This window comes from Drosophila arizonae, chromosome X, assembly GCF_054131065.1.
Source record: "Drosophila arizonae isolate 15081-1271.41 chromosome X, UAZ_ARI_1.0, whole genome shotgun sequence".
In the NCBI taxonomy this organism is placed as follows: domain Eukaryota; kingdom Metazoa; phylum Arthropoda; class Insecta; order Diptera; family Drosophilidae; genus Drosophila; species Drosophila arizonae.
The window spans coordinates 2,877,196-2,892,148 of record NC_142927.1 but is presented as its reverse complement, the minus strand read 5'-3'; the positions used below and the strand labels follow the sequence as shown (position 1 = coordinate 2,892,148).

The 14,953-nt window shown below is 44.6% G+C and overlaps 1 protein-coding gene across 15 annotated transcripts in view; it reads right to left on the bottom strand.

Annotated features, from left to right (window-relative positions):
- Ca-alpha1T (Ca[2+]-channel protein alpha[[1]] subunit T) overlaps positions 1-14,659 on the bottom strand; it is a 63,923-nt gene extending 49,264 nt beyond the window's left edge. For all 15 annotated transcript variants that reach the window (XM_089476033.1, XM_089476034.1, XM_018016286.2 and 12 more), the window contains exons 1-4: positions 13,752-14,659; positions 3,359-3,471; positions 1,549-1,780; positions 1,312-1,486 (exon numbers count right to left, since the gene is read on the bottom strand). In XM_089476033.1, coding sequence (XP_089332159.1) covers positions 1,312-1,486; positions 1,549-1,780; positions 3,359-3,471; positions 13,752-14,571 — 1,340 coding nt within the window. In that variant the 5' untranslated portion in view covers positions 14,572-14,659. The remainder of the gene's footprint in view (positions 1-1,311; positions 1,487-1,548; positions 1,781-3,358; positions 3,472-13,751) is intronic.
- Between the last annotated feature and the right edge of the window lie 294 nt (positions 14,660-14,953).

The following is a 14,953-nucleotide window of genomic DNA, read 5'->3' as shown; positions in this document are numbered from 1 at the left end:
CATATTTAGCTTAACCATGAACAAATTGATCAGAGTTCTACAAATAGGCGTGGCTATCCCACAGTCAACGTCCGCCATGATCGCTTGAGTTTCGGCCTCTTTCAGGCAGTTTAGGGGTTCACTCCAACACCTGCCCCACTTGATCGCTTGTTCAGTGGTGGGTCTGAGCATCTCTCCACTTTTGGCTCTACCCTAATTGAATTCCAGCTCCAAACATAGCTTGAGCACAAAGCACAGCCTGGGGCATAGCATGGGGCGAATGGGAGTGGCTGGTCACTGGGAGACATTATGTTTGGCGTTTTCCATATTCAGTTATTGGCCTTTAACGCAAACTATGTTGCCATCCCCTCCTCCATCCTCCGTCCACCGTCCTCCATGGTCGCCTTCTGCCGTTGCAAGGCATTTACAAGCACTCGGGGCCCACTTAAGCTGAGAATAGACTAAAATTTGGCATGCTTATGTCGATGGCTCCAGTCAACAGTGTCTGTGTGCGTGCGTGTTGAACACTTTTACTCGTGCGCTTTGCAACACTGCTTCAAATGAGCAGCGCTGCCAGACGTCAAATTTGACGAACGCTCTGAGCATTTTGTATGCAAATGGACAATTTACAGCACAAATCGCTGTGCGTGTGTGTGTGTGCGTGTATGTGGGCGGGTGTGGGTGTGGCTGTGTGGCTGTAAGCTGTCAGTGGCATTTACCAAAAATCAAAAAAGCAAAAGCCAAGGAAACAAAAAAGTAGAAAAACAAAACACATGAATTAACAGCCAGGCAGCCCAGAAAAAGCGAGAGAGAAAGCAAAAAAAAGTCAGCGAGAGAGAGACAGAGAGAGAGAGAGAAATAAAGAGCGAGAGCGAGTGAGTTGGTAAATGAGTGAGAGAGCAATGTAGAGTTAGAAAGACCAAGTGAAAGAGCGAGAGGGAGAGAGAGAGAGCCTGAAATGAGCTAAGCAGTTATCAAAAATCAAAGTCAAAAATCATATCAAAAAGATATATATATATAAGATCTATATATATATATACATATGTAAAGAGAATCAAAACAAACTGAAAATGATATATCAAAGCGATATTCAGGTACTTATATATATATATGCATTGAAGGCGCCTGCGGAGAGACAGAGACAGACATATGTGACCCAAACGCGTCGTCAGCTCAGTTGAGCTCAGTCCGTGGAATCGAATCGATCGAGTCGAATCGAGTCGATCGAATCGAATGTTCCCCACCCCACACAAAATGAAATCAAAAGTGAAATCAAAAAGAGCAAAAAGTCCCCAAGCGGGGGAAATGGGGTCTTCAGTTAAACTCGCTTACGTTATGGGATAGATCATGCCCTCGGGTCGCTCCAGAGTGCAGCGCTGCCGCAAGATGCCCTCCCAGAGCTGCACGCCGATAATGCCGAAGATGAAGAACACGAAGAAGCAGAGCAGCAGCACATTGCCCAGCATGGGCAGCGTGTCCAGCAGCAGCATCACCAGAATTCGCATGCCTGCAACGAGAGTGGTGCTTCAATGGGTGGAGAGTGACTACCCGACGGTAGTGCGCACTTACTGGGTATGCGATTGATGGCGCGCAGCGGCCGCAGCACTCGGATCGTGCGTATCGCTGTCAAGTTCAGGTTCTCCACATGCATCACGTACTCCAGCAGCCCGGCCAGCACGATGAAGAAGTCCAGTCGATTCCACGAGTCGGCCAAATAGGTGTTCTTGCCGCACATGCCCATGGCCACCATTTTGATGGTCATCTCCAGGGCGAAGAAGGCAAAGATGATGTCATCGAAGATCTGTTTGAGTGATATATGAATGAATGGAATAAGATATGGTTATTATAGGCCGCTATATACATACATTATGTATCTATGCATATAGGGAAATTCCTTATTTCAGTTTTCATTTGAATCATTTATCATTTACTCTCCTATTTTCTACCTTTTCTGCTAATGACATTTCCATCGAGTATCGATTGCACTATAGCCAAGTATCGATAGACTCTAGTGCCATCCTCTCTAATTCCGATTACTATATTATTGATATTTGTGTATCCATCTGACTATCTGTATAATGAAGACTTAGTAAGAGCTGAGCCTAGCCTTAAGAGGGATCGTCGCTTTCTTCAGAGTCCTGCGCTTCTTCAACACTTTGCTTGGGCTCATAGCCGACATGATTGTTACATAACTCAAATATATCATTTTCCATAATCGGCCCCGCTTCTGTAGCTATGCACCTACTCCAATTGACCTCATCACCCGAGCTCTTTTTCCGAGTTAACTTGAGTTAGCTTGATTCAGCTTAACTGCAAAGTTGATTTTGGCTGGCATCTGAACTAACTGAGATAATGAAGTGTGACAAGCTGAGGCATTTAGAGAATACGAGAGAGAGAGGGAGTAAGGAGGAGGTAGATGAGTGGAGTGAGCGTGTGGCTCATTTAGTGCCTAAAGCGTAATGTGGTTGACACTTGTCAAAATGAGCTGTTGTCCACTTTGGCTAGCACTACGTGTTGCTACACCATGCATGAAGTGCCACGCCCACCCCAGCCCCTCTCGTTGCGTCGCCTGCGCCCCATAATAACATTTTGAGCAAACAGCCAAAACTACTGAGGAACCGACGCAGCTCAGCAGGAGCTGTTCCAGTTCCAGTTTCTGTTTCAGTTTCGGTCTCAACTTTAGTTCCAATTCCATTTGGACTTCTAATCGCATTGCGCTGTCCCTTTCTCACTCTGTGTCTTCTCTTGCCGTCTCTGTCTTTTTGGCACTGCTCAAACAATTCTCAGCAATTTGGGCGCCACTTATGTCCTGGCTCGTGCTTGGTCCTCATCTCCGTCTCCATCTCGGTCTCACTTTTGGGCTGGCCTCGTTGCCCCGCTGCCCCGCTGCCCCCTTCCGACCCCGCCCGCTTTGCCAATTTGTCGCCCTTCGCACGCTTTACACTTGGCTGCGGCCAAAAATGTCTGCCTTCCATATCATTTACAAACATTTTCGCACGTTGGCGACGCTCCACCCCAACTGCCGCCCCCGCCCCTCCTCTCCCAGGGTGACATTTTCTATACCAGAGCCGTGGCTCTGTAATTGCCCTAAAAAAAAAAAAGAAAAACCCCAGGAACCAGCTCGCATTTCCCCGCATCTGCCCCGCCCTCGCCAGCCCCACGGTGTGTGCGTTGGCTGCCTAATGAGCCGAAGTGCCTGTTTGATGTCATCAGCGAGGCAGACAGGAAGTGAGCCAAAAAATTGCTTAAATAAATGACAGTTAATGTGACGCCAGCGTCGGCAGCTCAAGGCTTCCACTCTCTCCCACCTCCCACCTCCTACCTCCACATAGACATATGTATTTAGGTATCGCATATGTATACGTATGTATTTACTCACCTGCAATATTTTGCAGCGCGGCTTCAAGCAGGTATCGTCCACACAGGGCTGGTACATGCCCAGGGTAATGCAGTTCAACAGGATAACCAGAATCGAGATGCGCTCGAACCACGTGCATGTCACACAGATCGTCAGCTATAGTTAAGGAAACCAAAACTCCAAAGAAAATACCGCAAGAAGAAGATGAAGACGAAACATGCATAAACCTGTTAAAAGCGTAGCAAGTCCGACTAGCAAATGCCCTTTTATAAGTGAGCGAAACGAGAAACTGAGAGAGCATTGGAATAGGTGAAGGGAGAAAGTAGTGAGAGAAGTTTGGGGTGGCAAAGTAAGTGACATGAAGAACGAAAAACCAGAAGAAAGTGAGATAAAATAACTCAGAGAGTCTTCAGGGTTAGAAAAAGGGCGGAGTATTATAGAAGCCTTATCAAGAAAAGCCAAAGAGAGAAATCATTAAAACAAATTGATAAACTGAAATCAGGGAGAGAACTATGAGGAAAGAGAGAAGCTAAGCGAAAGCCAAAGAGAGAAGAAAACGAAAGTCAAATTGAAAGGATGAGAACACCATGAGAAACATGAAGGAAGCAAAGCAAGACACAGACGGCGCATTTCGTATGCATAGAGACTACATAACAGCTAGACATATTTCTATAAGCTGAGAGCGACGATATCACTAGTCGATATTAATCGATAACAATCAATTCGATACGCTTGGAGAAACTTGACTCTTGTCTAAGTAATATTAACTAAAGTTACATTAATCGATAGGTATCGATTAGTTTATGGCTAAATAATACCACCTAGTCAAGTTTTGTAGAAGCCCCAAATAGCACCTGCTAGATCTGATTCTAAGTATATCCTCCATGCGACTCCAACTTTCTTGACAAGTTCTTTAGTTAAAGACAGAGCATCGAGAGATTAGTTTGCATAGCGATTGCCTGCCTGTTGACTGCTTTTGTGTGCTGATTTAAGCAAGACATGTCGAGCGCCCAATCGTGCCCGCTTCAGCCCCCAGCCCTCTGTCCGCTGCCTCGGTTTTTATGGCATGCCACGCAAAGCCAGCAGCCATGAGGCACGAGGCACGAGGCACAAGGATGCCAGATAGCTGTTTACTATCGCCTCTAATGCGCGCTCAAGTGCTTGTCAACTTGGCTGCATTTTGTACTCGACGTGCTGCCGTTGCTGCTTATGCTTGCAACAACTCCTGCGCCTCTCGCTCGCACTCTGTCGCCCGCTTTGTGTGTGCTTTGTGGTAGAAAGAAATGGCACAAATTGATGACAGTCACTCAGTCAGTCATTCATTCATCTCGGGCAGCATTCAGTCAGCCAGCCAGCGGCATTGTAATGCAATGTTGCAAAAACTTCTGTAAGCCTTTTAGCCAGCATATTAGCCAGAGCAGCGCCGGGTCCGGGCCAGTCTCGGCCCGATGTGAGCAGCTCACTCCATCAGAATCTGAAGTCTGCTTCAGAGCCAAATGGCTGTTAATATAACCAAAGCTTACGACCATGAAAACATTGGCATTAGCATCCATGGCCTGATGGATGGCTGCGCACTCAGTTCAACTGGAGCTGAAGCAAGAAGCAGAACAAGAAGCGCAGCATGTTGCAGTTGCATTAGAGCTTATGGAGAAGCGAAGCAGAAACAGCACAAGAAATAGTTGGATTAGGACTGCTATGTGACTGTCAGGGAGAAGCGTAATAAGTGAACAAGAGCAAGAGAGAGAGAGAGAGAGAGAGAGAGGGAGAGAGATAAGCTCAATCTGAGTATTAATGAAATGAAGAGCACAGACAGAGAACAGCTTGAGGATTGGAATAGAGGCGACATGGATGAGAACTAATAATAAAATAAACTTTCGACTGAAGCGAGAAACTTGAGGCAACGAATCGTGTACTTTTCGTAAAAGCCGTAGTCCGAATTTCTAGGCCAACTCACATAAACTATATAAGACAAGGGCTAAAGGAATGTAGTTAAAATTGGTGAGCAAACGAAGAGAGAAGCTTAACGGTTTCTCTGATGTAGTTGAGTTGAGATTTCAGGTGTAAGACTTGAAGAGGAAATATAGAATTAGTAATTGAAACAAGAGATCTACATAATGAGTAGTATTGACGGAGCGAGAAGCGAGACGAAAAGAGAATAGAAGAAGGAGGAACAAACAAGAGAGAAATTGTGGCACTAGGAAAAGAAGTGCGAGGTCTAGAAAAAGAACATAACCGAAAGGGAAAGAGAGAGAGAGAGAGAAATCGATCGAGAGAGAAAGAGAGAGAGAGTGAGAGAGTAAAGAAGCTCTCCTGATATCAGAAAGAAGCGAGCTGAGATGCAGAATCCGAAGTTAAATTCAAACGACTGAAAGGTAAACCCAATTGAAATATATAAAAGCAGGTGGAGTAGACGAATGTAGGTGCAAGAGAAGCATAGTGATAAGTAAATATGTAAATATCGGAGCAACATATTGCAGTTGCTTCTCTCTGCACTGTCGACGACAGCAAATAGCCCGCAGTCTGGCCAAACATGCGAAATCGGCTGCGTTTCGCGGGTTTTCAATACACAAAGCCAAGGACGGCGATGAAAGGATTTCAATGGGGCGCTTAATGCATGCCAAATGCGCGCCAAGGACTCATTTCAGTGTGCTTGTCTCTCCCTCTTCCGCTCCCGCTCCCACTTCCGCTGCCTCTTCCCCCCTCTCACGCTGCCAGTTTTATTATGACCGCGCGCAATTACGAGCCAGCGAAATACAATGCACAAAATGTTTACGCTATTAACGCACAATTAAAGATAAAAACGGAACACAAAAGGAGCAACAGCAGCAACAACAATGTGCATATACATATAAACAAATAAAAGGACAATCGCTTTGGGGTCCTTGCAATTCATTAGGAGCGCTGCGAGCGGGCTAAATGGATGGCATATGCAGGTCAGGTCGAGCCAGTGTCATAAAACCAATGTGTAAAGCGCACACACACACATACACTGACAGAGAAAAGGTCAGCCTGTGTGTGTGTGTGTGTGTGTGTGTGTGTGTGTGAGTGAGTGAAAGTTTTGGGCGGAACGAGGCGTGTCAGTGGGCGAGCGAGAGGCTGGAACGTTGTATAAATATTGCAGCAGCGCAAATATGCGACACAGCGTGGCATCTCTCTCTCTCTCGCTCGCTCGCTGTCTCTCTCCCCCTGGAGAGGGGCTGCATGTGCGAGTGGAGGTGGGGCGGGGTCCATGAGCTGCCATTATTTTTGATTTGGCGCGCAGCGTCGACGCTGGCAAAGGCCACCAAACCAACAGTAAACAAATTAAGTCGAGCGTAAAGTGGGCCAACAAAAATGGCCCCAACAACACCCCCCACACACAAACCTCCCTCTCTCTATGTGTGTGTGTGCATGCGAGCGTACAAAAATCGCAACAAATTAAAAGACGGCCAAACAAAAAAGTCGAACGTCGAGCCGCTGCAGTCGAGTGGACACGAATAATTTGTGAATACAGCGAGCAGAAGAAGAAGAAGAAGAAGCAGCAGCAGCAGCAGAACCAGAACAGACTGTTAAAAAAAATACAAACAAATCAAATGAAAGGAGTCGAAAAGGTAAAGAATCAAAGAGAATGTAAAGTCTCGAGTGTGGGCACGTGGGCGTGGCCATTGAGCTGAACGTGTGGGCAAAGCGAAACCAGCAATAATTGGCAACGCGGCACAGGCAGACCGCACAAAAACTTGCCAATTCAATTGAAATTTGGTTATAAAAAAAGTGTAGAGAAAGGCAGAGAGAATGGCAGGGACAGAAAGAGAGCGAGGGGAGAGAGAAGGAGAATGAGAGTGGCAGGGAGCGCGCCTTCATTTGAATGCAAATGTGCTGGCAATTTGTGTGGCTTATTCGCAGGTGATAATTGGGCACAGGTGTGAAGCTTGCAATGGTTTTTGGCTGCTGTGTAGGTGATATCTATTGAGGAGGAGCTTAAGGCAAAATCTAATCTGTTGGGAACGAGCTCCAATAAGGATTGTAGTTATGCTGCTTATTCTCTCCTCTCGTCTCAGCCTCAGTCCTCTCGCTCTCTTTGTCCTTCTTCTTCTCTTTCTCGTTCTCTTTCTCCTTCTTTTTCTCCTTCTCCTTTTTCTTCTCAGTCTTAGTCCTCTCGTTCTCGTTCTCGTTCTCGTTCTCCTTCTCTCAGTTTCAGTTTCAGTTTCAGTTTCAGTCTCAGTCTCAGTCTCAGTCTCAGTCTCAGTCTCAGTCTCAGTCTCAGTCTCAGTCTCAGTCTCAGTCTCAGTTTCAGTCTCAGTCTCAGTCTCAGTCTCAGTCTCAGTTTGAGTCTTAGTCTTAGTCTTAGTCTTAGTCTTAGTCTTAGTCCCAGTGTCAGTCTCAGCCTCAGCCTCAGCCTTAGCCTCAGCCTCAGCCTCAACCTCAGCCTCAACCTCAGTCTCCGCCTCCACCTCATTCTTACTCATATGCATTTTGCTTTGACTTCTTATCGATACTTATCGATTAGGCATATTAAGTACGTGGTTCACAATTTGAATGCCACAGAAACTGAACCTTGACTTCAGCTTAGCTTCCCTGAGTTTAGATAGAGCGGAGCTCACATGCATTTTGATAGATGCCTATCGGTGGGCGCCTAATTAAGCTGATATCGGTTTCAGTAGCTGCTCTGTACTTAAACTAATTAATATCAATTTACGCTCTTGTGCTCTGGAAATCAGAAATAATTGGCATGCCGAGAGGTGAGCCGCCGAGCCACTGATCCACACCCCGTGCCACCGCCCGGCCACCGCCCGGCCACCTGTTGTCGCCGATTCGAATGGCAGCTGCAATCGGAGCTACCGATGAAGGCATGTAATGTAATCTCAAGCACTTGGCAATCAGCGAGGTCAAAGCGGCGCTTGGGCGACAGCGGCGTCCTGCTGAAGGCAGCGGGGCGCATGGCTAATGAGATTGCGCTGCGATTCATTGCTATTAAGTAGATGCCATAATTAGTTGTGGGCGTGGATATCGCATTACTTTGCTCGCATGCTAATGATGTGTACACTACGCTCCCCCCATGTCTCCTGCCTGCTTCAATATAGGGCAATTCTCTGATTTCTGAAAGCTGTTCTGGCTTGCTTAAATGATGCAGCGAGAGAGAAAGAGAGTGAAGAAGAGTGTTATGAGATGTGAGACATGAAATATGAGATAAGGGATATGTGATGTGGGATATGGGATATGAGATATGAGATATGAGACATGAGATGTGTGATGTGAGATATGAGACATGAGATATAAAATATGAGATATGAAATATGAAAAATGAGACATGAGATATGTGATATGAGATATGAAATATGTGAGATAAGAGGTAAAAGATATGAGATATGAAATATGAAATATGAAATATGAAATATGAAATATGAAATATGTAATATGAGATATGAGATGTGAGATATGAAATATGTAATATGAGATATGAGATGTGAGATATGAAATATGAAATAGGAGATATGAGGTAAAGGATATTTGAAATATGAGATATGAGACATGAGATATGTGATATGAGATATGAAATATGTGATATGAGATATGAGGTAAACGATATGAGATATGAAATATGAAATAGGAGATATGAGGTAAAAGATATGAGATATGAAATATGTAATATGAGATATGAGGTGTGAGATATGAAATATGAAATAGGAGATATGAGGTAAAAGATATATGAAATATGAGATATGAGACATGAGATATGTGATATGAGATATGAAATATGTGATATGTGAGATATGAAATATGAGATATGAAATAGGAGATATGAGATAAAAGATATATGAAATGTGAGATGTGAGATATGAGAAAGATAGTCCAACGGGAAAACAAAGGCACAGGTAGACAAGGAAGCCGTCAAATTAGACAATGAGACATGGAGATACGAGGAGACACAGCCGTATCGCAGCTGGCGACTTGAAGGCGGCGTTAACACTTTTTGGCAAATGTCGCAGTTGACCTCGCACATTCCGCTTCGCTCTGCCCCTTCATCCACATCCATCGTTCACTCTCTGGCATTGAGCAGCGCCACGTAGACGAGGCGAACCAGTAAAGTTTTCAACTCGGAATTAGTTTAGGGGTCGCACTTAATGCAGTTATGAAATTGAATATGAGGAATGCCAATTGAATCGAGACGCCGCGCTGGCTGCAACAAAACGTTGCAATCCGATCAACAATAATTGATAAGGGACGGCAAGCAGCTGCAGCAGCTATGGCTAGCAGGAAAAACTTTGCGAAACTCTCAAGATATCGCCCAAGGGACAGCTGAACAATGACAAAATCAAAATTTATAGCCAACAATTAAGTGGGGCAGGCCAAGCGAAAGGGAAGCTTATCAAAGGGGTTAGCTAAGGGGCGCCAAGGGTGCGATTATCGTGTTATTGTAGCTGGCTGAGCAATGCAGCTGGCAGCTGGTAATTGGCACAGACTAGTTCCCCCCCCCCCCACTCTCTCTCTCTCTCTCTCTCCCTCACACTCTCTCTTTGTCTGTCTGCCTGTCTGTGTGTGTGTCGCTTAGGAATCTGGGCAGCAGCAACAACGGAAAGTGACAGGAAATAGCAATTGAGATGCCACAAAGATGTCCGGAAAACTCGGAAAATGGGCAAATGCAATAAATAGTTTCAACTCAAAATCTATTTGTGGCAACCGACAGTTGCCGCCGACTGCAAAACCAAAAACAGTTTTCCTCTCAAATACCCAACATAGAGAAGTTGAAGCAAGTCTTTAGAAAGGAGTTGATTATTTATGCATGTCCTAACACTACATCCAATTAGAATTAGGCTTTTCTACGAACCAACCCAGCTGCAATAGTTATGCAGGAAGGGATTTCCATTAGGATTTCCCGAACCGAGAAAACGAACAGCAACTGAGACTTGAAGCTCTGTAGAAACTCAATTGAGTTTTGGCTGAAGTTTCGAGCGGGAATCTGGAACTTCTTGAGAAAGCTTTGGTTCAGCCAAAACTGAATCACGCACATCTTTCACTTTGCATATCATTTAAAATTCGATCTCTTCTTGTGTAGATCTATTTTAATTAAATATCACTTGGTCCAAAAGAGGCTTCTAAGTCTATTGAACGTTACATTGAATGATACATTTCTATTGAGCGTATGTCTGAAAGATTCAAAAGAATGTGGATATTTATCTAAGTCAATACAGGCATCCGTCCGTTAGCCTTCAAAGCTCTCGACTTGAAATCTTGAGTAAACATTATCCTACACAATTTATTGGTCGATAACTCGCCTCATTTAGACATTATCGATAATCGAAAAGTGAGGTTAGCTCGATGATCACACGTTAGCAGCTTGACTTCTGTGATGAATGGATTAAGACAGTTTGAACATATTACAAACTCCAGCTTTCACTATTTCTGATACTATCTAAGTTATGCTTTAAGACTGGAGATTCTAGAACCGAAGAAGGAAGAGTCGCATTATTTGCCCGAATTACGTATATGGATATGCATGCAAATAGGAAAAATCTTAGCATGATGCTGCATGATGAGTGTCTACGAGTGCCACGCAGTCGACTAGAGTGTAATTGAATTTAATTTATCCTTCGGCTGCTATGCCCCACTCGGTTAGTTCTTGCGGTCCTGAAGGACAGCTGGCTGCATAAGAAAGCACTTAATGGCACAGCATCTGTTGACTATGTGGGCTGAGTTGGTTTTAATGTATGAAATGTGTTCATCTTAAATATCAACGTCAGTCAATTTTAATTTCAGGTTAAATTAAATGTGAAGTGCGCCCAAAAGTATGCAAAGCGATTTTTCATGCACATGCCAGAGGCGAGCTGGCGCTGCACTATGGGTCAAACGCCCGATTTTTTGGAAAAAAGTCTTATTTTCAAGTTGAAAAAATGTACAAAATTTTAATGCGAATCCATTAGGAATACGCTATATGTAAATGTTACATACTCAGAATTTTAACAGAGGCGCGATCTGCTAACAAAACTGCTGTTAAACCGAGCTGTTATGCATGACACGCACATTATCAGTTTTGTAAAAACTTTATATGAATTTCAATCGCCAATTGAAATAAAACTAATGGCAATTAGATCAAAATTTGTGGTGGAAAATATAGAATCGGGCTTGTTCTTTGTTTTTACGTGTTTGTATTGTCCAAAATCTTTATGTGATGTGAAGTTTTGAGTAAGTCAAAAAGCTGCTTTTGACATCATTAAAAAAAAAATGTTGTCTTTGATAAGAGAAAACTTGTGTTTGTAGCATTTTGTAGCGATGAATTTACGCCCATATTATAAAATATTCAATTCCGAGCTATGACCTATAAGTTCAACGTGCACTTTTGCGCACTTTTTACGCAATTTCATTTTTCAGCAACTAACCTCGTCGCAGGTGAGGAAGAGGAAATAAGCCTGTTCGAAAGGCAGGACACTTCAAATTTTGAGGTTTATGGCATGCTAGCTTCAGATAATGAAGAATACGCTGATTAACAATAAAAGAGATATATTTTAATGTTATTTGTGCTTAAAATCATAAAATATAACCTTTTATTCCTTGAAAAAGATTTTTCTCAACTTCTACATATAAAAACTATATGATATAGTTAACCGATTTTGATAATTTTTTTACAGGGTCTTTGAAACATGAAAACACATCTAATATGTGAATTTGGTGTAAATTACTTAAAAAGCTAAAAAGTTGGGACATCTAATAATATGAAAGAGGGGCGATATCACGCCCATTTTTTCATCACAAATGCATGTGGCAAACAAAAGTCAAATGCAAAAAAAACAAATTGAACTATCTTTACTGATTCAAAAGTTATTAATTAATTCCAAAAAATCGGGCGTTTGACCCATAGTGCGCTGCCTGTCACGAGCAGAGCGCAGGGCGGAGCGGGGGGCGGGGCACTGATTGCCGCACATTATCCCCTAGCGACTACAACAGCAACATCAGCCAGGGCGAAGAAGAAGATGACGGAGAAGGACACTGCAAATGACAAGGCGCAAAAAAAGAAGAGAGCAAAAAAAAAAGGAAGGAAAACGAAAACAAGGACAGAAATGTCAGAACAGGAAGCAGCGACTGCAAATGGCGATTGGCAACTCGGGCAGCGTCTTCCGCTACGCCGATATATGTTATTTATGCGATACACACACACACACACACACAAACACGTGTTAGTGTGTGTGTGCATATGTAGGCATATATTTTGCAACAGGCAAGCAAGTACGAAAAAAATGAATAAATAAAACGCAAATATTTCAGGGCCCACAGGCAGTGAATACCCTGTAACTGAGAATGTGGATAGTTGGATGAACAGACAAAGTGGGCCATCTTCGGTAGAGCTCTGCATGCTATGCCAAGCCACCCCATCCAGTTCAGAGTGTGCAGGGCGAACATATCAAGGTTAACTTATAAATATGTAAAGGGTATTTAATTGCATGGGGTGTATATTGATATTGGTAATCAAGGTCTCCCAAGTAATGCAATTTGGTACACAGACTCTCGACGGTATTTATAATATGCATGCTCTATAAACATCCAATTTGACATTGAGACCTAGCGGAAAGCGTAAAAGGTAAATCAAATTATAGACATATTGGTTAAGCTGTTTATACGGGATTTCTTGACATTTAAGTGGGATCTATATAGAGTCAATAAAATGTTCTCTCTCTCTATATATATATCGCTGTCTATCTCTTTTCCTCTCTATCTTTATCTTTCTCTCTCTCTCTCTCTCTCTCTCTCTCTCTCTCTTTAAGCTGTTTGTCCATAACCGCATCTGTCTGTCTGCTTATCCCTCAGACTATCCGTCGAACTATCTATCTAACTATTCATCTATCTTATCCGATGACTATCAGCCGGAATATCCATCTAATTATCCGTCTGTCCGTTCGTTCGACCGTTTCTGTATTCTTACGCCTGCTCATTCGTCTTATCTTTGCTTTATCCGCCCTTCATCTTTCTTTCTTTTCTTACATTTGTCCACCTTTCTTCTACTTATCCGTTTATTTTTACGCCTATATAAACTCTGTGATCTCTGGAAGTATAAGAGCAGGATACTTGAATTTTCATATAGATTCGCTATATCAAATGGAATTACAATGTGAAGTGCATCCCGAAACTCAGGACTTAGCCCCATCAAATTTGGTATATAGACACTTCAGCCTATCGCTCCTTCAGCTTTTCTCTCACCTTCAGGGTATCGTCTAGTCGGTCCTGAGCGCCCGCTTCACTTTCAGATGTACCTTCGAGTACGTAGCTTCCCAGCGGGCACGAGCAGACACTAAAAATCAATAGGCCGCAGCAGCGATATACCTATATTTACCCACATATACTATATATACCCTTGCACACACATACAGATGTATGTATGTATGTGGCCGATGCAAGGACAGCCCTTGCTGTCTGCGGCACATGTGTTTTGTTTAAAAAGGATATGGATTGGTGATGAGCATCAGGCACCAGTTGCGCGGTCGCGTGTACTGTGTGAGCGCCTTCATGGCAATCTCCGGGAAGCCTGGGTAGGGCAGATTCGGCTCGCCCGACGAGCTGGACGAGGAGGAGGACGAGTGCGTCGAGTCGCCATCGTCGGAGCTGCAGCTGCCGTTGCAGCTGGACGCCGTCGAGGAGCTGCCGGCCGAGTCTCGGCCGGTGTCGCGCGTGCGACGCTGGACGGCGCCAGCTGTTGCCTCGCTCAGCGTCGAGGCGCCGCTGTGGCGGCGTGTGCCACGCCTACGCGCCGCCTCAGTGCGTTCCTTGCTGCCAGCGCGTCCAGCTGGCTGATAGCGATGCGATTGCTCCTGTTGCTTCTGCTGCTGTTGCTGCTGCTGCTGCTGTTGCTTTTGCATCGAGTCGGAGGCATTCGAATGCTGTCTGTGTGGGCGGCGCGTGTGCGGCGTGGGCGTGGCCTTGCCACTGGCACTGGCACTGCATGAGCTCGTCTTGCGCAGTCGCTGCTGCTGCCCGCTGCTACCGCTTGCGCTGGCGCTGCGTCGCAGCTTCTGCTGCTGCTGCTGGTTGCCGCCGTCGACGATCACCGACGTGGGCGGCTCCTCGTTGGAATGCATTGGCTGTGACTTTAGTTTGTTGTTGTTGCTTTTATTGTGAGTGCCGCAGCTGTCGCTAGCTGCCACGCGACGTCGCTGCCCATTGCCAGTTGCAGCTGTTGCAGCAATTGTTGCTGCTGCTGCTGCTGCTTCAGTTGTTGCTGTTGCTGTTGGCGTCGCTGCTGCTGCTGTTGTTGTTGGCTGTTGCAGCATCTTCCGACCACGTGTGTGTTCCAGCAGAAGCAGCTTGGGTCATTCCATGTTGACTAACTGCCTTTAATGAGAATCAGAAAGAGACGGCATGAGTGAGAGTGAAAGAGAGGGCAGAGGGAGTGCTTTTATTAATTTTATTATATTAACCATTCAGCAGCAACAGCAGCGATTGCTTCATCAAAGCCGCATAAAAAGCTGTTGCTGTTGCATACACAACATACACTTGACACACACACACACACGCACACACACACACACACACATGGCACACACTTCACTTGAAGCTACGTGCAAAGTTTGTGAATTGATTTTTAATGCGGAGTCTGCCGAAATATGCCAAACTCATATACACCCACACATGCACTCACACACACACACATAC